Below are 24,270 nucleotides of genomic sequence, written 5' to 3' on the forward strand. Positions count from 1 at the left end.
ATAGTGGATGGAGGGTTTCCGTGCTACGTTTTTGGTTGGTATATGCTATGTTTATTCCTTCCATTTTTGCTTTTTGATATTGTACAAAAACCCAATAAATATATGTTGAAAAGATAAAATGTTTCATGGAAATCGGGGCCAGTAGTTATTCTGTAATCCTGCTGACAAAACAACAAACAAACATAACCTCCTGTTGTGAAAGTAACAAAGGGCACACGTTGTCATAGACACGAAGCACCCTACGCAACTCGTTAAGTGCTGCAATTAGGTGAGTGAATGATCCTGATTTAGAGTGTCAATCTATGTACCTGAGCTGGAGGTGATATGGCAAATTTGGCTGCCTAATTCATTCAAACATTAACTTTCTCCCAGTGAATATGGCCCAAAGACACACATGCCAGGCTGACTTTTCCACAGCTCTCCTAACACATTCCCTGCCTATCAACACCTGCTGATGGCTATTAGTTATGCATTTGCTCACTGGGACTTGGGATTGACTGAAAGAATTAATCAATTCATGATTATGCTATATACTTGCTGCCTCCACAATCCCATCTCAAAATAGCCAACATATTTGTTCCATGATGATATGGTAACTAGCACAATCATTCTTCCAAAAAATGTGGGGGCTTTAGAGTGGAGGCTTTAGAAGTTTAACAGGTGAAGTGGTCATTCACAGTGCTGGGCTGTCTGAATCCACGCTGGTGTTTTTATGCCATCCACACAGGTGAATGCATTTAACTGCAGTTTATCTATAAGAACAAAATCATAATGTGGGTTTTGACATGTCTGTTTGAGTGCAAGACCAGCCAAGAAAAGGAGTGGGTACGTACGGGAGTGACCCTCTGTTCTCCCTCTGCATCTGTCAGCATGCCCATTAATAAATCATCCAGTCACAGACTGCTCCTGTGGCCACAGTGAAAGACATTTAGCAGTTTCCAGAAGTGTAAAACTATGACTAAGAAGCACAATTTCCTGAAAGAAACGCTGGGGGGTTTTGAGAAAACTTAGAATAAAGATTAAACAAAGAGGTTTGTACTGAGAAAAGTCTGTTGTAGTGTAGTTTCATACTTGGCAAAGTGTTATAAAGACCAAAGAGCACGGTGAACAACAAACAGGAAAAACTGCTCTTTTATTAGCAGACTGTGCTTCAGTTTGGTGTGACTGGAGAGCTAACTCTCTCCAAGCATGCTTTCTTACATCTAAGGACATTACCCTTTCTTTATCTGTAAATAAAAGTTAATTAAGCGTTAGTGTTGTAGAAATACAAGAAGCTTGAGATTAGTCAGCAACAGCCTACTCATTGGTTTTTGGGCATTTCAGCTGTGCTTTCAAACTACTTAAAGAAACTTCGACTAACTTTCAATATATTTTTTTAAACTAATGCCAGTGTTCACGTTACGCTGTGGTGAGTGTTCACTGCTGCTCTGGATAGCAGACAATGAGTTAAAACTAGCATATCGATTAGAGTGCGGATCGGGCCACATATTTCTGTCTGAACCCAACCCGACCCTGACAGGCGTTAAGATATTTATGTCCGAGCCCGACACAGTTAAAATCAATTTTTTTTTTTGGTGTGTGGAAAGCCCGCTTTTATTAAGCAACTGTAGGAAGGCATTCAACAGATGAGCGCATCCGCGCACACGGAGCAACAAGCGCACGTTAATAAGCTGTTTTAAATTTAAAATGTTCAATGTGTGGTCAGAAAACCCTCGTTACCTCCAAATCCCTTTTTCTGGTGAGCAAATGAATGAGCTTGGCTTTCAGTCTGGGGTTTATATCGGACAACGCACACACTGTCTACAAAACTTAAACTTATTCCACCAACTCTGCTCCGGTCGCATCTACACGTCTGCTTCCTCTTTTTCTATCTCTCTTCTGCCTACTTAACCACACACACACACACACACACACACACACACACACAACAAATGCCTTATCGCGTTGAAGTGACATCATTTCTAAATTTCTGTCTGAACCTGGCACGTCAGGCTTGGGTCAGGTATCCATCCTCTAATATCAATGTACAGAAAATGAGAAAAGATTGAGCAAACAATGATGGAAAAACTCAGGGGATTATGGTTAGAATTCCTGCTTCAAGTAAATTATTATCACTATAAATAAAAATGGCTTGATTATTTCAAAAAACGTTCTTTCATGCAGGTCTCCACAAGAGGAGCCCCAGGTTATACATGCTGATAGCATCAGATTATGAAGCTAATGGTTTTTAGTGATGTCCCTGTGGTTTCCTGGCTATGAAGGTAGCTGTTGTCTCTGGCCGATAGCAATGGATAAAGATTTACAGCCAACTGTTTTCACTTTTATAGACTAGCACTAAAACTTACCTTCTCACGGTTTTATTTAATTCTTCAACCTTTTTTTTTTTTGTAGGGTTTTGAGTCACTGTCTGAGGTACATACGCTCACAGTCATGATGATATCACTGTATTATTGGGTTCAGACTACCAAACAATGGCCTACTGAACAAACATATGTTGTGGTTCAAATGTGATTATGTACTGATGGGTTTAAAGGCAGTTACTTGATACACTGTGCAAATAAAGTTAATTGTGACTCTGTTTTGGCAATAATATGGGTTAAGAACATCCCACAATTTTCCAAGCTTGATTACTTGCGATATCTAAGCATTACATCTGTTTTGCTTTGCTGTGTAGTGAGCTATTGATCTTTAAAATCCATTTAAAGTGTAAAGAAAAAATCTGAACTCTTCTGTGATGTTGTTCAGCATGATAGAGCTTCCCAATCTAAGCTAATGTTTGTTTCACTACACCTCAAAAAAGCGTGAAAAATAAATAAAAAGAAGACACAAACTTCACAGGAAAAGGGTATTGTTAAAGAAGAGTGGACTGAGTTGCTGTTAATGAAATTTCTTTTTAGTTTTATGCAGAACAATGGTTAGGCCAAGAGCTGCAGGCTCTGGGGCACCTTGGGCAAACATCAAACCCCTAACATGCTTAATGAGGTTAAACCCTTCATATTGGCCTTCATATTCTTGGTTTAAAATGTGTCTATCCACAACAATAACAACCCGACAGACATAGAGTCTGCTAGCCTTTCTGGGTCTGGAGTAAGACCCTGAGTGGTGTTTTAAGTACTTTTGAGAGGGCTATTAGCAGTGTTGAGGTTCACGCTTGCTGACATGATTGTTTCTTTCTACATTACTAGTCTTTTCAGTCATAATGCACTGGATCAGTGAGATACTTGGCTCTTACCGGAACTGACGGGCTCCAAGGCTTTCTGCTCCACATCCATCTGGTGATAATGGCGGATGCAGACACGACTGTCTATCTGGTAAAGCAGGGCAGGACACAGGTAGGTGAACTGGCTGGGCGAGATGAGCGAATCGGGACTGAGGCCGTAGAAGGCGAGGAGCTGAGTCAGGTTCAAACACTGGGAGGAGAAGGAAACCGTAAAGTATAAAGGGAAGGAACCACTGGCCAGTGAACAACTGAAAACTAAATTGTCAATACTGTGACATATAAACTAATAAGCCCTATGTGAGATGTATCCTTTGAATATCAAATACTCACCTCTGTAAACTTAAAAGGCGGCTGTAAAAGCAAAGTACACATGACTGTTTGGACAATACTGACATACGGACAGTGGAGGGGAGAAGCTGCTTATGCTACGGCAGTGGGCTGCAAACTTTCTAATTTCTATGAAACCCAGCTCTTTAAAGACACAATGAGTAAAAAACAAAACATCGTAAGAATGCATCTAAGAATAAGTTAAAAGATATAGTGGAGGATTTTCTTTTTCCGGATGGATCATCAAGACTATTGGTCCTCCTAGTTGTCAATCATTCTGGTGATATGTTTACATAAGCCGTGGTACGTGCACGTCCCTAGCTTTCAGGTGTATATGTGTGGTGAGCTTGAGCTACAGTTTCAGCCATTTATTGAAGCATTGAAGCTTTTGGGAGAATATTTCACACGCTGGCGTGCGCTAAAAGCACAGGTTGGGCTTCCCACTGATGCCTCAGTCGTGAAGTTTCTACTCCACAGGTAAAGTTTGGCATGCTATTTGGAGAAATCCATTTAATCCAATGCTAGTAAAAGTTGATGTAAGCTATGATTAGCGATGCTAGCCCTGGCACAAGTCACGCACCGCGCACACATGGTAAACATCTCAATTTGTGAAAAAGTGCAAATCTTCTTTTGGAAAGTAGGCTTGTGTGAGCCAATGCCGACAGCAACTTGTAAACCGTGCACTCTCGTGCACACGTTTAATAGGCGTTCGCTCTCGGGAGCAGGCAGAGTGTTGCGCATGTGCATTTTTTCAAAAAGTACAGAGGGCGGTTCTTTTCTAAAATTCGGGAAAATCCTCCACTATACCTTTAAGAGAAATAGCGGACATACTGCCGAAAAAACGTCATTCCAAAACGAGAGTAAATCTGTGATTGTCTTTCACCCGCTGGTGAGCACTGTAACCCTCGCTGAGCCGGGGAGCCCTGGTAGCTCACCTGGTTGAGCGTGCGCCCCAAGGCTCAGTCCTTACTGCAGCAGCCCGGGTTCGATTCTGACCGGTTGCCCTTTGCTGCATGTCATCCCCCGCTCTCTCCCACTATCCTGTCCTAAGCTGTCCTTTCCAATAAAAGCCAAAAAGCACAAAAAAATGATCTTAAATTCTTATTTTTTTACAGGCAGTAGTAGTAAATGAGTCAACATTTTTATTCCACATTTCTGTGTACGCAAACAAACTTCCTCTTCCTTTGACCAAAATTGGTCAGAATGAATGGCAACAAGGGTTAGAGTTAGCTCCACTGCGCTGTGTCAGTGCTGGAGTGTGGTCTGGCTACACTGCTTATCTACAGTATGTTGGGATAGGGGGGAAAAGCTCTGACATGTTTCTTTAAACCAATCACAACCGTTATTGGGCAGCGCTGAGCCCCAGACGCAGCGACGGTGCCTTTGGAAAAGTTTTGTCCTATATCAGATAACTGTGCTATGTATATGAATCGGTTTATATTTGAAACAAAAGTTCTCACAGTGGAGCATCTTGCATGTCGGTGCGTTTAAACATGTCCTACCTCCTCATGTTGGTGAGCCACTCCTTCTGGGTGGCCAGACAAGACCGGGACTGGCGAAGTGGGGACGGCATGCCCTCCTGGTGCCTCCCGCTTATCTTTATGAGGATGGATGTGACCGTGACTGTGATCATGGCCATGACTGTGTTCAGACTGATGGTCTTGGTCATTAGGCTGAGGCGTGAGAGGAGAAGAAGTTTTGTTCCGCCCTCGCTGTCCTCTGACCCTGGCTGGCTTTCCCGGCTTCTTGGGCCGACCTCCTGTGGTGGCAGGAGTGGAGTGTGGCACTTGAGGGACTGGGGACGGCTGCTCCTGGCCGAGGGGAGGAATGGCTGGGCCTGTCTGCACTTCGGGGACAATATCGCTGTGGTCGTGTTCATGATCGCTGTGGCCGTGATCGCTGTGGTCGTGGTCACTGTGGCCGTGATCGCTGTGGTCGTGGTCACTGTGGTCGTGGTCACTGTGGCCGTGATCGTGGTCACTGTGGTCGTGGTCACTGTGGTCGTGGTCACTGTGGTCGTGGTCACTGTGGTCGTGGTCACTGTGGCCGTGGTCGTGGTCACCGTGGCCGTGATCGTGGTCACTGTGGTCGTGGTCACTGTGCCCATGGTCACTGTGAGGTTGAGAAGACAGGTCCTTCTGGTTAGAGTCCACCTGTACCTGCCCATGTTTGTGCTCCTTGTTATGTGCGTGATCATGTGTGTCCTGCACACGTCCATCAGAGTGTTTATGGTCACTATCCTCTACCTTGGTGTGATCATGATTATGTTCTGCATCATGCCCATGACGGTGATCACGTCCTGTAGGTGCACCAGCAGCCGGACTGGCAGCAGTGGTCTGCTGGTTGCACTTTGTCGGATGTTGGTCTGTGAGCGGATGGCGGGAGCCGGTCTTGTGGTGCGGATGATCGTGCCCGTGCCCATGCCCGTGACCCTGGCTATGGCCGTCATTGGTGGATGAATGGGAGTGAAGCCCGTCCTGCACATCCACCAGGTCGAGGTGTGCTACGTGGTCGTGGCCTAGGTCCTCGTGATCTACATCTACCACCTTCACTTCACCCAAGCCCAAGCTAAACAGCAGACTCTGAAATCCCTGGAAATCAAGCCTATCTTTCTGGCCGTAGCGCCTGAACAGCTGCTGGATGTAGAAGCGCTGCTCCTCCTCTAGAGAGTACCCTTCGTGACTTACAGGTTCCGGGGACAAAGTGGGTCCTTTCACGTATGGAGCTTCGGAAATCTGCAGGTCGCTGTGGGCGTGGCTGTGATTGGTATGGTGATGTCCGCCGTGCTGATGGTTGTGCCCGTCTCCATGGCAGTGGTTGCACTGATGGAAGAGGAAGGTGAGCACACACAGGAAACAGAACTTGGTGTGTACTTGGACTCGCATTGTCCCCTTACTTCTGGTCCCCTGCCAAAACAGGAAACAGTATCACTTTTATTTGCCAGCCATACAAAATAATCATAAAAACAGCTTAAGCAACCAAGTAAACATCATCCAGTCTGTTTTACTGGCGAGTTTATGTTCCTCACATAGTGCTCCACTGAATAGGAATTCCAAACGTATTTTATAAATGAAAGCAGTCTTGTCTTTTTGGCTTTATTAAATGTTTGTGTCTTAAAGGTCCCATGACATGGTTCTCTTTGGATGCTTTTATATAGACCTTAGTGGTCCCCTAATACTGTATCTGAAGTCTCTTTTATATAGACCTTAGTGGTCCCCTAATACTGTATCTGAAGTCTCTTTTTATATAGACCTTAGTGGTCTTTTAATACTGTATCTGAAGTCTCTTTTATATAGACCTTAGTGGTCCTCTCTTTTATATAGACCTTAGTGGTCCCCTAATACTGTATCTGAAGTCTCTTTTATATAGACCTTAGTGGTCCCCTAATACTGTATCTGAAGTCTCTTTTATATAGACCTTAGTGGTCCTCTAATACTGTATCTGAAGTCTCTTTTATATAGACCTTAGTGGTCCTCTAATACTGTATCTGAAGTCTCTTTTATAGACATTAGTGGTCCCCTAATACTGTATCTGAAGTCTCTTTCCCGAAATTCAGCCTTGGTGCAGAATTACAGCCACTAGAGCCAGTCCCACAATGAGCTTTCCTTAGGATGAGCCATTTCTGTGTCTGTAGCTATTGAGGAGGAGAGAGGGGGGGCAAGGTGGAGGGTGGGGGTGTGGCCTTGACCAACTGCCAATTCTCTCATTTGAAAGCCATGATGTCTCTCTCTCATGGGTGGGCCAAATTCTCTGGGCGGGCAAAGCAGAGAAAGGGGAGGTAACCTTGCTCCTTATGACTTCATTCCAGATCAGCCCATCTGAGCTTTCATTTTCTCAAAGGCAGAGCAGGATACCCAGGGCTTGGTTTACACCTATCACCATTTCTAGCCACTGGGGGACCATAGGCAGGCTGGGGGAACTCATATTAATGTTAAAAAACCTCATAAAGTGAAATTGTCATGCCATGGAACCATTAAATATTACGGTAAAAAGTCTGTTTTGTCAATTGTTTTGTCTCAAAATGCTCTGCTGCACCAGAAAATCAGCATATTGAAAGTTTGACTGAAATACCACAATATTCATATTTTTCTGACATTGATATATATAGCAATATGAGAAAAGTATGCAAACGTCACAAACAATAATCTAATTTATGTCCAATGCAAGGAAATATGTTCCACTGTTAAGCAATAGATCAAGGAAAAAAAAGTCTCATTAAAAAAACCTCATTAAGTTAGTTTTCAATTACTATTTGATTGTAAATAGTACTATGGAATTTTGCAACATAATAAAACCGCCGTAATGGCCTTAGCTGTAAAAAAGAAAAAAAGAAAAAGAAAAAAAAGGTACGGATGCTGACTCTAACAGTACTATTTTTACACATTCACACGTGTCAAAGTAGACAGATTAGTCAAAGTAAACACAAAATGATCACGGGTAAAAGACAAGAGGAAAACATGCTTTTATGTGGACTCTTGTGTGGAAAAGATTGTGAACAAGAAAGACTTGTGTCAGATTAATCATTCCTGATCAGTGAGGAAAATCGGCCTTAAAACACCCGATTAGAGCTTCCCAAGCAACGATGCACTGGCACACTGACATATCTCAGTGTAACAGGGTCTACATTAGTTCACATACTGTATAATCATTAAAAAAAAAAAAAAAACACACACACACAAAGAGATTTAGGATAATAACACCATTCATAACAAAAACCTAAGCTGCTACCTTTAGCTTAACATAACATATCTGAATCAGGGAGCCTTCTGGAGCACAACAAACTCTCCACTTTGAATTATGTAACAAATTGCTTGTTTTCCCCCCCACTCTAAAAGGCCTGAAGCAGCAATATCATTCCAGTCAAATGATCCTCATAAGGTCTCTTGTGAAGCCCGTGGGTGGTTGATGCGTGAGGGGGGAGGAGGAGGAGGAGGAGGAGGAGTAAAGATAGGTCAGATGAGGAATACTGCTGGATAATGGCAAAATGCTGCAACACACACACACACACACACACACACACACACACACACACACACACACACACACACACACACACACACACACACACACACACACACACACACACACACACACACACACACACACACACACACACACACACACACACACACACACACACACACACAAAGGCCTTTGGCAGCCAGCTTGTTAGTGAAGTTTACACTGGATTTACAACATACACATCTTGGGGGAATAGATTTGTGTTGTGCAGACAACAGCTACGGAGCTAAATGTTAAAAAATAAAGAGGGTGATAGTTGCTCCTCAAAGTTGTCAAGGCAGTCACAACATAGTGCACACTGTAGGCTTGTGGGAACAACAACAACAAACGAGCACAATATATATGCATTGATTTCTTTCTGGATCCCCACAAGAAGAAGCAATACATTCCTAAACAAAAACTAAGAAGAGAGATACAAAAAGGCAAGTCAAAGATCACTTAAATAACATTACACAATAACATCATTTTTAAACAGAGCATATTGGTGATAGACTTAAAATGGGCTGTCATTAGCTTTTGTTCAGACGGCTGGTTATCGCCCATTAAGGACATAATTAAAATCACGTTTTTTGGTAAAGTGTGAAAAATGCAACAATTTACCGATCTAAAATGATCTAGCCAACACAAAATCTTTTAATCCCTAACTGTAAAAGTATTTGTATTCATCCCACTAAAACATTTGACAGAGAATACAATTCGAAAAGATTCAGCTTGGCTGGAACAAAGCCCTTGTTTCTTCGTCAAAGCCTTGATCATCGTACAGACGACATCAGCTTATCAGCAAATGACTATTAGCTCGTTATGGACTCCCTTCTCCCCCAGATAACAAGATCAAGAACTTGTGTCAAAGCAGTGTTTAATATCTGTATTTTAAAGTGTGTATGCGCTAAATGTAATGTCGTGTTATGGGTTATTCTTCCATAAAAATGTTTCTGCACAAACTAAAGTTATAAAACAGCCAAATTACATCCAACATTTGCCCTCTTAAAATGAGTCATACATGTGATAAACCGTGTGGTGCAATTCGACACCATCGAAAGGAGGCAAACAAATCAAACATTTTTCAAAAAAGCACCGCAAATAAAAATCGGTTACTTAACACCGACTCGACTCTCATTTAAAGTTACCTTTAGAAACTGGAAGTGAAGCTACTTACCACTGTGTGAAATTTAAGTTTGGGAGTGAATGATGCCGCTCTGACTCAAGGCTGACGGTTAAGTGTGGTTACAAGCCTACTTCACGGCTGTCGACAAGACAGTGTTTATAAACATGAGACAACAGTGACCTATGAACCTTACAGCAGATAGGTTGGGGCAAGACCTATTTCTAAGAGCACACCCTCTGAGCAGCAACAGAGCCTGCTGTGTTTTCCTGATTGGAGTCTTTGTTGTGCTTGGCCTTTGGGAAAAAACACCAGAATGCCTATTTAGTACGAGAGTTTAATTGTGTGTTATTGTGTGTATAACCAGATTCAGGGATGAACTTATATGAAACGTTTGGCCGATACCGATAACTAGGGTTGCATGATATTGACAAAATGTGATATTGTGTTATTGATTATGAATATTGCGATATCAATTTCGATATTTTTAAACATATGTAAAATTACAAAAGTTATGGGAAAATGCATCAAAATAGATTTATAGCAAATTAAACAAGTTTTCTTACAACACAAGGTTTATTTCAACTGACAGTCATATTGGACTGGTCCAACATGAATAAATAAATAAGGACCATGTCTACAGAACAGGACATGTTTTACTGGTTGGACAGAATCAAATTTATAAATAAAGAGAACAGGACACAACTTTTCTTTCGCTGCTCTGATTCGTTCTGTTTTTCACTTACGCTGTCACTCTGTTGAAATATGCACACACGTCACATGGTACGCTCCACAGGGTTTGTCACGTAGTGGACCCCGTGCGCTGACGTGCACTAAAATGTGCAAGTGGCACGGTAACTGGCCAATGAAACATGATCATTACAGCGTTTCAAGCGAGCTCTAAATCCAACACAACTAGCCTAAGCCACACAGGCAATGGACGGGACGTAGCGCTCCACAAAATCAACAAAATATTTCACACTTTCGATATAATATTGCGCAACGTGTTATTGCAATAACGATATTGAGTCGATATATCATGCACCCCTACCGATAACCTCTATTAACTTGCTGTTATGGCTGACAACTGATATTTACCGATGTTGATATGATCTGCAGTGTTTCCCAGACGTCTAATTTGTGGCGGTGCGCCGCACAATCAACACCTGCCGCCACACATTGAGTTTCGTTATAAAAAAAATGTCTAACGCTATTTAAAACACGCAGCGTATTTGTTTTGCATTTCCTTTCCCTACTCTCATCCATCTCTCTGAATTTGCGTCTCACACACACACACACACACACACACACACACACACACACACACACACACACACACACACACACACACACACACACACACACACACACACACACACACCCCTCCCCCCGTGCACACAGTGTCCGTCTCCATGAAAACGAGAGAAGACGGCTGGCAGAATTCACAAGTTCACGAAAGGTTGGTATCGCGTGAACAAAAAAAGTGCTATAAAAATATTTTATATTGTGAATACAATGTTGTCAGTGTGTTAATGTTGGAGTCCTGACCCGACTTTTAGCAAACAAGCGATTGCGCCCGCTTTAGAAAGTTAACTAGTCCCAAGTTTGCGGTAAAATGCAGTTGGGTTGTCTATACTTAATTTCCATTTACAACTGACAGTATTGTTGTGGGAAGGCTAGGGACCAGCCTATGGTGCCTTCAAGTACTCTCCTGAACAATCCATTTAAAAAAGGAGTCAACATGTTTAATCCAATTATAACTTAGAGTGACTCCTGGTCAATAAATGACCAGTGGCTCATTCACAGACCGGCATGTGAGGATTGTGCATTAGCAGTTTGGTTAGCAATATTATAGGGAAAACTTGTTTTAAAGACAGGTTTTATGGACGTTTTGAGATTGTTTGCTTGGTCTCTCATTAACCTTGCTCAACAAATTTACATTACTGGGATAAAGCCTGACCTTCGGCATGTGATCTCCCTCCCCTTCAGCTATTTCTGCTATCTATTTTGCAAGGGCACTGTTGCTGCATCATGGACCTAGCACCGCCCAGGACAGTTTTGGATTGTTAGTCACTTTTTATGTAATAACACCTCCCTTGTGTTAAGCCCCACCGAATGGCATAACAAACTAAAATATCTTGAAAACATTAAGGACATGAAAGCTGACAGTGACCAGCATGACGTAATAAACAGCCAGTGGTCTACGGACATCACAAATCACATGTCTAAATACTCCTTCTGTCCTATTCGCCAAATCTGTGTTAAGGCCGTTTCATGCTCCATGCAGAGCTTTCGCCGTAGCCCACGTAAGTGGCCTGATTAATACTTGTGCGCTGGTGTGTGCGTCGAGCCAGCATGTGTGTGTATGTGTGTGTGGAGTGGGTGATAGAGCGAGGGAAAAAGTGAGAGAGTGACGGCGATTAGCTTCGGAGCGAGTGCTGACTCTAGAGTCATAGTGAGAGAACCAAAGTGTCTCCCCTGTGTTTTCTGACCACGGTTGGAAATCTGTAGCAGGAAAAGTTAACCCTCTCTTTGATTTCATGTTGTTTATGGAGGAGAACCAGGAAATGAGCCGGGGGAAATGCAAGGCTACCAAGCCACGGCCGAGCGACGTGGGTTGCTGTGACGTGTAGTTACATTTTTTGAGAGGTGCACGTCAGGCTACGAGGCAGAGGGGTCTGTGGGGGGTACACCGTCGATTCTACACAGAAGCATAAAAAGGCCTTAAGTGTCTTTGTTTTAATAATTTGGGCACAACCCCCTTACAACTTGTAAGTAGTGACCTGGTCCTATTTTAAAGCAGGATTTGTCAGCTTAGTTATGTGCACATAAAACAGTATTTATGTGTATGTGTGACCTAATAAAAATAATAGTCAATAATAAAATTGGCGAGGGCTGAATTCCATTTAGCTGCTTCAGTTTCAGGGTCCTGGTATTGTTCATGCTGGCTCACTGTCACAATGTCACGGCTTACTGGGACACTTGAATAGAACAGATTCACTGCTAATGTTATCAGTAACATCTGTGCTTTTCCCACTATTTCAAGTCAAAAGGTCTGGTGTGAAAAAGGTCTATTTGGAAACCACAAAGTTTTCAAAGATATTAAATAAGTCAAGAAGAATTGTGAGGCCAGCACACTAGAATTACAAGACAGACTGAGGAGCAGACAGAACTTTCTTTTTAAGGATTTCATTAATAGCAGCATAACTTAATACAATGGAATGAAAATGTACATGTTATACTGTCAGAAAGTGGAAACCTTTTTTGCGAACAAATTTAAGGGTAAATTAGAGTGTAGGAGGTTTATAAATAATCTTTCTCATGATTAATAAATGAAATGTTTACTTAAAAGAGTTCTGTATTGTAAAACCAATTTTGAAATTGGTTTTCACTCCTCTGCAGCAAGCTTAAAAAACACAAAAAATAGAATCTTTTAAGAATGACTATTTGCAAAGGTCTCCAGTTTAATTTTGCAGCCTGCAACGAACTATGTGACATAAGCATTAATGTGTTATGTCAAAACAATTGGTCAAGTAACCAAGTTAAACAACTGCAAAACTCAACTGTAGAACTTAAACATAAAAATCATAGATCTTATTTCTGTCATTTCTGAAACCTTTTTCTATAAATTTTACTCCATGCGTCACAATGTCTTTTCCAGGTTGTTCCTCTTAAAAAGATTGGCCCTTAAGCTGTTTCATATGATTATCACGCGACCATACACACATCCTTACCACCTCACTATCAAGCCTGTGGCTGCAGGGAAACGGAAAGAGGAATGAAGGATACAAATCACTTCTGGTATTCAGGAAACAGAATCAAATGGTTCCAAAACAAATAAAAGATAAATATGTTTTTTTTTTGTAGCCACTGATCCTGATCTGATATTTAGATTTCTTACAAAATACATGCACTCTCAGCTAGGGCTGTTGGAATAAATACTGAAATTCGAATATAATTCAAATAGTAAAAAAAAAAAACAATACTATTTGAATGCTAAAATTACTATTCGAATGTAACCTTTTTTTATAAATATGTTGGCAAACGTTAGTTAATCTCCCTCTTCTCGCCTTGGCCACCCACAGGTGTCACTCATGTCACGTCTTATGAACAATAACTTTAACGTTACGTACCGTACGTTAGTACAACATTACGGAGCTAACGTTACGTACCGAGTTAACTTAGTACAAGGGGGAGTGACAGGCTGCGGCTGGAAATCGTAACGAAGGACGGGAAATAGTTTTAACATGACTTTAAAAATCGGCATCCACCGAACCAAAGTGCTTATGTTAACATTAGTTAACTCATGCTTGTTTTCTAACCGCGTCGCGAGGTATAGTAACGTTAGCGTAGCTGGGAGCTATGGAGACAGCTAAAGGTAATGTTAGCTGCCCTCACAGCTGTCAGAGTTAGCTTCAGCTATATTACCTTCAAATAGCTGTATTCTCAGAATATTATTTGAATATTTAAAAAAAAAAAATCAAATGGAATTCGAATGGTATTATTGGGGAAGATTGACAGCTCTACTCTCAGCCTCTCTGTACACCTGCATTAAAATAAAAAAAAATAAAAAAGAAAATGTATAACCTGTGTTACAGCTTTCTTTTAATGGTTTACTATAATATTTTGTATTATGTCCAAACGTGTTTTAAAAAAAGAACGGTATGGAAGAAAGGTTTCAGTGTGACTCTGCATACTGCAAAGCCGGGAACTATACAACCAAAAGTTGCACCACACAATTTGTTCTTGAGTCAGAGGACAAATACAAACATGCCAGATAGGAGGTTTCTTAATAAGGCCTGAGGTGTGCAAGAGAGGGCAGATGGACAGCGGATGGTCTGTGGGAATCTTACGGGGCTTTCACACCTGAAAGTCCGAACCAAGGTTCATGTTTTTGCATTTGATCCGGTAAGTTTTGGTTTCACACTGCAGTTATGCAAGCGCACTAAAGATCTATAAGTGACAAATCTACGTCCTGCCGTCATTACACGTGTGAGCTGCGTCTCCAGATACTTCAAATTGATTGGTTTGTAGACGGGCTTCCCGGTCCTCTCATAACCTCTCTCTGAGTTGGAATTTTTGAAACTGACTGCTCTTTTTGTTTTGTTGCAATGTTTAGGAGCATTTCTTCAGAGACAAACGGAAACCTACGCTGTACGTTTACTACCACTTAACAAGTAAACTGCTGATGTATTCTCAGCTCTGATAGCCGACAGCTGTCTGCTCTGAGCGCATTCACCGTCAAACACTCTCATGTAGCCTACACACTAAGCACTTAGTTATTCCTTAAAGGAGCTTCCCTGGTCTGTTAGCCTGCCAGAGCTTCTTGTATTTGGTCCGAAAGTCCGAACAATCCAAAAAATGCTTTCACACTATAAACAAACCGGACCACGGTTCAGTTTTATCCGGACTACCTGTTTTGGTCGGACCAAATTTCGGCCGTTTGGTCTACTGTTGTATCCGTGAAATTCAGGATAGTAAGAGACAGATGAGACACCTGAGTTCAAGAGAAACATCTTTGCTGACTGAATCACTGAAGACAGCGAGAAAAGATTGTTAATAGGCTTGGGACGATGTAAAAATGTTCAAACCGGTTTGTATATCAAACCAAACACCGGACTGAACCGGTATACCAAATTTTACTACTGGATTTTGTGCCGGCACAAGTTGCTAATGTCAGCTAATTTTGAATTTGCCTGAAGAAGACATAGTGACAAATGCCGGTTCAACCGGTTAACATAAATTCAAACCGGTTTAGCCTCGTACACCGGACCGGACAAAACGGAAATAGACCCCACTCTTATTGTCAACTGTTTATAGCTTACCCATCAGTGTTTCCTAAGCATTCACTGGCACAGTGGTGAGGCTGCACAGTGAGACGTTACCGACACTGGCAGACAGAATGTGAAATCATTAGTCTACAGCTTAGCTCAACTGTCCACAAGAAGCACAAGCAAGTAGCATTATACACCTCATGTTTACAGACACAGTGCTTTTGTAATTACATGGACAACCACCCACAACTGCTGCAAAAAACAAACTGCGATCAAGGTAGTAATTTTGACACGTCAAGCCAGCAATCCTCTGATCAAGACCAGCTATTCTGTGGAAATTGTCGTGAGCTGTGCGGTAGGTCTCCTGCAAATCATCTGACTCAAGTACCAGACATACTCACTGTAATGTAGACATTAGTCTTTCAAACAGCCAGCCTGAAAATAACACTTATTAAAGCAGACTCACCACAGGTGGTAGGTGAAGACACATGTTTCAGTGTGAGTAGTAGATCGCAACGCACTTGTCTTCAGCTGAATATGAAGATAAATTAATGAAGAAATGTCCAACCTTTCCAAGGCCTACACATTTCCTGCTTTCCAAACAGCCTTAAAGAAAAAAAAGGCTGGAATGTTCAGCACATATTTTGCATCCTTCTGTGGTATGAAATTAGGTTGTGGGCCACCATGACACATGCAGGTTCAAATAAGACCAATGTACACACGCCACAACTTCCCTGAACTTATTGAGTCAAACAGCACAAAACAGAAAATACCACATCTAATTCAGGTTTTGTAAGTTGAAGCCACGGAGTCGTTTTCTAACTGCTCTTTAATGTTTTATGTAAAGCACTTTGAATTGCCCCGTTGCTGAAATGTGCTATACAAATAAAGCTGCCTTGCCTTGCCTAAGATGCTGTGTACTAGTTCTGAATTCCTCGGTTGGAATCCAGGAGCTGCAACGCAAATGAGCGAGTACGGTAATCACTGGGGCAAGGCGCAGGTGCGTGGCTGATGCTCGGTGGCCTGGATAGTGTAAAAGAGTCTGAGGCCGCAAGGCTAGACCAGGAAAACACAGACAAGTCAACAGAACAATCAGCGGAGGAGTATGTACACTATGCAGATGTCAAAGAAACAACACCTTGGCAAAAACACAGTGATGCTTACCTCTAATCACAAATAAGCCAAAAAAAGGACAGGAGTTCACGCCACACCAATACAAATTGTTCACGCCAGCACTAACATAAGTAACAGGTTGACTGTTTTGAGGCTTTTGAGTCAAGTGACTTAACTAATTTGTACAGGGAGGAGGGAGGCACAGGGAGGGAATATATGTGTGTGTGTGTGTGTGTGTGTGTATCTGCGTGTTTAAGCAGTCAGGGAGCTATGACTGGGATCAACCACCTGACCAGCTACTCATGGGGTACACGTGTGTGTGTGTGTGTGTGTGTGTGTGTGTGTGTGTGTGTGTGTGTGTGTGTGTGTGTGTGTGTGTGTGTGTGTGTCGCTATAGGTGTACAGTTGGTAGGAAGTCTGCCCATTTTACTAATCTGCCTTGATGTAAATCAGCAACTTGAAATGTGTAAAATATTTTAAAATGGCAGCGCAGTGTTATCCCTGACCTCGGTTATTAAAACAGTGGATGTAAAAACATGCATTGTGGTTAACAAATCTTGGCTAGCAGGACTCAAAATGCTCTGTCTGCATTAAAAACTGTATCGTTAGCGGCGGGAGTGTGGGAATGGTGTGGCGTGCAACAGATTGTTAACATTGTGAGCACTAAAACAAATTGACCCGCCAGGCCAATGCTTACACAATTCTTCTAAGAAACCTGCAGCTGGCAGCAACAGGGACTTTCACCGAGGGTGTGCACTGTAAGGTATCAAGGTAGGGTTACATTAAAAAAAAAAAACTCCCATGCTTATGATTATTATTATTTTTCCAATGTTTTTGACGCCTTTTTTTCACAGTTTGTTTTTGCTTTTTCCAACGTTTTAAATTGTAAAATTCTTCTTCTACACATTTTCAGCACTTATTTCTACGTCCCATATTTTATGATATGAAACAAAAATTGAAAACGGGTCAATTTGACCTGAAGTCAACACAAGGGAGGATGAAGTGGATCCCTAATCTGGGACTGATCTTTAACCTGTAAGCCCCTGAAGACACTGGAAGCATGAGATAAATATATACAAAGAAACTATTTAGCTCAACAAAAGATGTAGTTAATAAAAAGGTTGAATGAGGCCCTCAGGCTTAATGAGTGATGCACTCCTTTCTGCAGATTTACCATCACCCTTCTCCTCATTTTATTACAGTTATCAGGCACTGTATGTCCTTTTAAAACTAGTTTTAAGGGCTTGTTAAAAATGTACTAATGAAAAATCAATAAAAACATTGAGTTAAGAAAAAAAAGAAAATCTACTGAACATGAGAATTGAATCAGTGGATAGACAGTAATATCAGTGAAAAAATTGCCAAAGGCCACTTTTAGTTAATTATATTGCAGCAGAAATCTTACACAAAAAGCGCCATATTGGTAAACATAGATGCTGTAAATAATATTCAGCCATACAAAAAACATCACCCAAACCTTCAGGTAAATTAGTGTTTGTTTAATCACATTAGTGGTAGGGAGGACACTTGTTTTTTGGGGTTGATTTCAGCGTCAGTATATTGCCCTTATATTGTCACTTTGACCCCAGTGGACCTCAAACAACAGAAAATCCAAGCGACCTTGGACTGAATACTATCCAGTTTTAACAAAAACTCCAAGTTAGAACATGACCGGTGCTGTTTGTCAAGGGTTTGCTGAGCCCCATTCATACACTTTCCTTGGGATGTAAATATTATGGACTTTTAAGGCTGTTTACTACATTACAAAGGCAACACTTATTCATGTAGCACTGTAAGCGTTCTGAAATACACAATGACACAATGGAAAGACTGTGCATGATACTTTCAAGCTGTATGCTGCAATCATAAACTGGTTCAAGTATGTTGTAAATAAGGTTTGGTAACACAGCTCAATACTTGAAGGTGAATTTCACTCACATCACACATGAAGGCCAGTTTACCAGTCACGTTGACTACTACTCAAATAGTTGTTTATCTTCTGTGGCTCTGGGGGAGCTCTGTCAAGTCAGAAAAAATAACTATAATAATAATAATTTACTACGCCTCTTGTCCCAAATCACGTGTTAAGTGAGAACTATGCAGTGCTCAAACAGTACATGAGACCTGCATTATTCATCCACTTGGTGCACAAGGAGGCACAGATTACATACATGGCACAAATCCATTTAAATTCCTATAGAGGATTTACATGTCAACATGCAACAAGCTAATCGTGTTTTAACAGACCGAACCTTCTCTAATCCTGAGGGCATAGCAATTCTTTGTCTTCTTTATTTAACTGGAGCTAACGAGAGAATGGTTAATACAAGGATGTTACACACTGAGGACACCCACAACAAATAAAAATCTGCTCTCTTGCTTTATTAAATTAATTTGGTTGATTGTATTTTTGAACCAGGTCGTTTTGTTAGTCGTTTAATGTTTTATTACATCTTTCGTTACTGATAGGATAGGCTGCATATTGGCATTTTATAATAAAAGATACATTTTAACTGAGGGGAGCATATGATTTCTCTAATTCTGTCAGTTGATGAAAATCATCAAGGATGAGGATATTTTATAAAATGGGAGTTGTGTTTAACAAAAAACTGATTACATCCATAACAAGACTATCAAACTTCAACCTACAGACATTTTAATATTGCAGCAGTGTAAGTCTTATGTTGAATGGACTGGTTTATGAGGATATGTAATGTGACTGTGTGGAATAAATGCAAATTTTACAACTATATTTCTTTATGAATAGAAACGTGTTTATGGCAGCTGTTGCATGCCGTTTGCATGTTTAATGATCTCCCATCAGCACACTGGTGCTCTTCAACTTTGTTGATTGTTTAATATTCGCATTGAATATTTATTGGAAGAGACAACGTCACTGTATGACCAAAAAAAGCAATCACTAGCTACACATGTGCCCGCTCAATAAGGTAGGTGAAAATGCACGTTATATCAAACACAAGCCAGAGTTTGCTTTGCTTTAAGACTAGTGAAGTCGCGCTGTTATGAATCGCAGCAGCGATACCGCCCATTGCTCTGGTTAACGGAGGGGGCTTGAACACTGCACGTGGTGCGCATAATGCAACACTAACAGTGAATACTACTCATCCTCGTCATTGAAACGTGTCTACAACACAGCAGCGTTTAAACTGATAATATAATTAAACCACCAGCTCACACAACTAGTCGTCAATATCCCCAAAAAAGCCCCCAGAAAGCTGCCCGAGCTACACGTTCAAAGCCCGCTGGCTTGTTTTGTTAAGAGTCGCCCCTTTTGTACAGGCTAACGCTACGCTAGCTTGGAGAGGAAGGCAACATTTCAATCAGCTAACGTTAGCTAGCATACGACTCACAGGAAACTAGCTAGCTCACAGCTTACAAAGAGCAACTGTAACATTTGCTGACTTAGACTCCGTATCAGATGTTCTCAATAGTTGGTGGTAACATCGACACGTTGTGGCAAACGCTGCCCGGGTCCATGTTGTGGGAGTGAATGACAACAAATGGGTTTTTATATAGTTACCTCACTCGAGTGCCGTGTGCATTTCCTCTTCGCTCGGTACCAAAAAAAAAAAGAGAAATATACCGTCTGGTTTACGTCAACACACGAAAGGCAGGTCATTCACCAACGCCTCTTGCGAACTATCCGTAGAATCCTGGCAAAGGCGGGCCAACAGTCTGCGCTATCTGCGCAGTGTGCATTGAAGAAAGCACTGACGTTTCCTTCCGCCAGATTGTGTCTGGGCTGTCATATGACTGGCTAAGGAAATTATGTAGACTACAGACAGCGATGAGTAAATAATACCACACAAGCGTCACCAAATAAATACACCCTCTAATTTTAATTCAGATGTGCTGTGTTTTGAAAGTCAAAGCTCATCATTTGAGAATAGCAAGATGAGGTCATAACCCTTGCTCTGACACTAGTCTTATTTAATTACAGTGTCATGCTGTGCACCACACGTTTCTGCAAGTAGGCTATAGAGATGATTATTTCTTAAACTATAGTTTGCAAAAATGTTTAATGTAGTTTAGTCTTCATTCGCCACATATAGATGTCAAAGCTGCTAAAGTCTTTACAAAGTGCATTAAGTTTAAACCAAACATAATGAGGACAAAAAGAGAGGAAAAAAAACAGAATACACAGGCTTACTTTAATCCATCCGACGGGGAAAAGTGAGAAGAGCTGAATATGCCTGTTGAAACCAGCTGAATATGACTTTTTTGGTGTGCAGGTTCCTCATTCACAATACCAAAAATTTAAACTAACACCCTCAACGGTTTGTTTTAGCCCATGAACAGTACATTTAACACATAGGCCCACAATGTTCACAACATGATTGAATGGTTGGAGTTTTTGTTTTTAATGTTTGCTAAATTAAACATCTTAAGAAGGTTTTTCATCACCTAGTCACCAATCAGTGGAAAGTTTATTTATCTAATGGTCAAGTGCAGTTTTATCTGGCTAGAAGCACAAATCATGACAGTGTGGCATGTGTTTATCTGTGTTTTAAGCCCCCAACATCTCCTTCCAGGCAGCGCTGCCTGCACTAGGATTAGGCAATGGTTATAGTTAGTTGAGGTTAGGGTTAGGTGCCTTGAAGTCAACCGGAAGGAGACGTTGGGGGCTTAAAACACCATCGATAATGGCATGTAGGGTACATGACCTGAGCAGGGTCCTTGCTGCCACTGAGGACATGGATGTCTTGTCCTCAGTATTGTTTCCGGGAATGTGGAGGTTTTAATAACCTTGTGAAATTACAGATTACGCCTAGTAGGGTTTTAAGGCTGATTCTGGTACGTTTACACTCAGCATTGACTGTTTAAGGCAAAACATTAACTCATCAATTCTTTAAATACAAATACAATAGATAGATTCCGTATTCCATTTTTTTGAAGAATTTCTTTATTGACATTTTTATAAAAGAAGCAATTACACAAGGGTGTAGCAAAAAACCATGTAATTTTATACAGTAGTCATAATCCTGCCTAAACAGCCTGGACCTGGGAAGTTAAGGCTTGTTAAATCATTGCATTAAAATGGTTCTTGAAACTTAAAACATGCAAAATATGATATGATACGGCCACGTTTCTAGTTTTTAATTATTAAAATGTTTGTTTTATTGACTGTTTTCAAGCTGAGATATGACTTTTAAAATCGAGGAAATTGGAGAATGAAACTAAAAATGTATATTTATTCCTGTTATGAGTCATGTAGTTGTTACAACATTTTGAACAACATTCCTGGCATACATAACTAAACCTGACAGTAAAGGATTTGTTACTTCAACTCAACTTGAAAGCAAACAGCGGCCACTGAAGATTACAGTTTTGAGTGTTAGTCCATTCTTGACCTGAACACAAGGTCCACTTACTAGTTTTTTCTGGATCTTTCAACCCCACCTCACTGTCTTCCACAGCACATGGGGCTTGCTCAAACTATTTTTTATATAGACATTTGAATCAGTTTAGAAATAAATGTGGTTGAAAGCTCTGGGAAAAGCTAGAAGGTGGATTTTGAGTTAAGATTTCATTGTCAAACATATTCTGTGTTTTTAGTTTTAAAACCATTTAAATGTAACCTATGTCTGGTGCCGTGTGCGGTACAGGTGTAAAATGATACAGATACAAATAGCTTTATGCATCAAATTTTAATGGGAAATTTTAATTTCAAAATATCAATTTGGCTGGCATTGCATTTTGTTCCAATTAACATAAAAATGACTTTTGCAAAGTTTTGAGGAATTCCATTGAGATTTAGGGGGCCACCTAACACATGAACTTTGGCAAAATTTCGAAAAATTTGCAATTTTTAGTCTAATTGCCTAAAGGTTGACCTGGAAATGTTGAGTACAGTGAACATTTATACAGTAACATGTTATATAGGGTTATCAAAGTAAAAGTTTTTTGTTTGTCCTTTGGGCAACTTGGGAATTTCTCAGAATTCAACTTTCAAGATTCTCCATTCATTTGTCCTATAGACAAAATGAATGGAGGTCAATGGGACATGGTCACGTGGCCTTACCCTGAATTTTGTGCAGCAGTGATGGATGTCGAACACACATTTAAAGTTTAATTGACTATTGTTAAAACACAAGGGGCGATACTGACTCAAAGAACAAAACCCTCTCTAGTGGCTAACTCACTGGCAACTAACAGGGCCTAATGGTAAGAGCTGACACTAACTAAACTTCAAACTTAATTGCTCAGTCTTAGTCAGAGCCTGCTCCACTGAGCAACATCACCAGGGAGAAAGAGAGAGGAAATGGAACTTGAACTCTCAACCTAGCTAGTGCGTTTCCCCCCAGATATGTCTCCCCACCCGCCACCCAAGAGTAATCCTATTCAGGGATTGGCTTGCGTTTGTAGCGGCGAAGGTTTGGCTGTTGGTTGCGGTCATGTTCAACTGCCTGCAGCACATTCTGCAGGTGCTGCTCCTTCCTTGCCACTGCGACGAAGTCGGATGTGAGCTTGACGCCACGCTTGGCACAGTCATTGACCACCTACATTGACCTCCCTTTTTTTGAACGCATTATTGGTCGCCCATTCCTTCACATCAATCAATCAATCGATCAATGTGCAGCTGGTGCATCCCAAACCAGCAATCCTTATTGGCGAGGTCAGCCAAGCTGGTGGTTGGTAAGAAGGTGGGGAACTTTGGCTTACCAAAGCCAGTGCCAAAGCGCTGCTCAGGGATGTGCATGGGGAGATCAGCAGGCTTGTGCTCCAAGATCGCTCTGGCAAGTGCACGCTTGTCATCATTGGGCACCTTGCTGCTGAAGAGAGCTAGGGGTAGCATTTCACCTGTCTGGTACCAGAGATGTCTCTCCAGCGCCTTGATCGCTGATTCTGCAATGCCCTCATCTACAGCCTTGTATGCCTGCAGGTGTAGGTAGAGTGTCAGGTCATTCCAGGTGATTGTGATTTTGCCCTGGGGAAGCAACGCGATGTGATGCTCCATCAAAGCCAGCTTGAGAGTGTAGAGCAGCTTGGCCATCCATCGTGCCTTGTGGACACAAGACACAGCTGCACAAACTCATGGTAGTCACCTCGCTTGTGGTCAGTGACTTACCAGCACGTAAATTGCCCAGGAGTGGTTGCTCGGTGTTGCCAGGAATGTAGCGGGACCATTGGCTGCTGGATTCTTGTGGTAACAGGTTCCATTTCTCTCTGACGTGTGAACAAGGTAACCTCTGCCGAGCGTGATGACTCCACCTTCAGGTCTGTAAAAACCTGGTTCAGGAGGACCTCACCAATGTGCCGGCACCCAGACCAAAGCAGTGGTCGGCCCAGTGAGAGCTGTATGGCAATGCAGGCTGCTGTGAGATGGCCGGTGTTTGACGCTGTGGTGTCAAATGCCATGTTGACAACCTGGTCAGCGCAGCACCAGTCTTGCAGCAACTTGCATGTCAACCGGGCAATGATCACTCCACATGCCTCATTGGTCTGCTTCTTATACACCAACCACATAACATAGATAGGTAACTGTGGTTAGCAAACTGTTGCTAGCTAACGTTAGCTAGATGTAATGAGCACCAAATACCTATAAATATGACTTATGATAAATAAGTATACAAAGACACAACTACAGATATGATAGTAATATGTAATAATACATACCCAACACAGAAATATCACCTCAAACAGAAAGATCACTTCAGTTTTCTTGAGCTGTAGTATTGTTTACCTCAGAT

The 24,270-nt window shown here is 41.5% G+C and overlaps 1 protein-coding gene across 1 annotated transcript in view; it reads right to left on the minus strand.

The window, feature by feature from the left end:
* Positions 1 to 20,240, minus strand: part of slc39a10 (solute carrier family 39 member 10) — a 36,384-nt gene extending 16,144 nt beyond the window's left edge. The window contains exons 1-3 of the mRNA XM_028591895.1: positions 20,100 to 20,240; positions 5,050 to 6,453; positions 3,233 to 3,410 (exon numbers count right to left, since the gene is read on the minus strand). Of these exons, the coding sequence (XP_028447696.1) occupies positions 3,233 to 3,410; positions 5,050 to 6,432 (1,561 nt within the window). The 5' untranslated portion in view covers positions 6,433 to 6,453; positions 20,100 to 20,240. The remainder of the gene's footprint in view (positions 1 to 3,232; positions 3,411 to 5,049; positions 6,454 to 20,099) is intronic.
* Positions 20,241 to 24,270: the final 4,030 nt, after the last annotated feature.

The sequence above is a fragment of the Perca flavescens genome, chromosome 11 (genome assembly GCF_004354835.1).
Source record: "Perca flavescens isolate YP-PL-M2 chromosome 11, PFLA_1.0, whole genome shotgun sequence".
Lineage (NCBI taxonomy): Eukaryota > Metazoa > Chordata > Actinopteri > Perciformes > Percidae > Perca > Perca flavescens.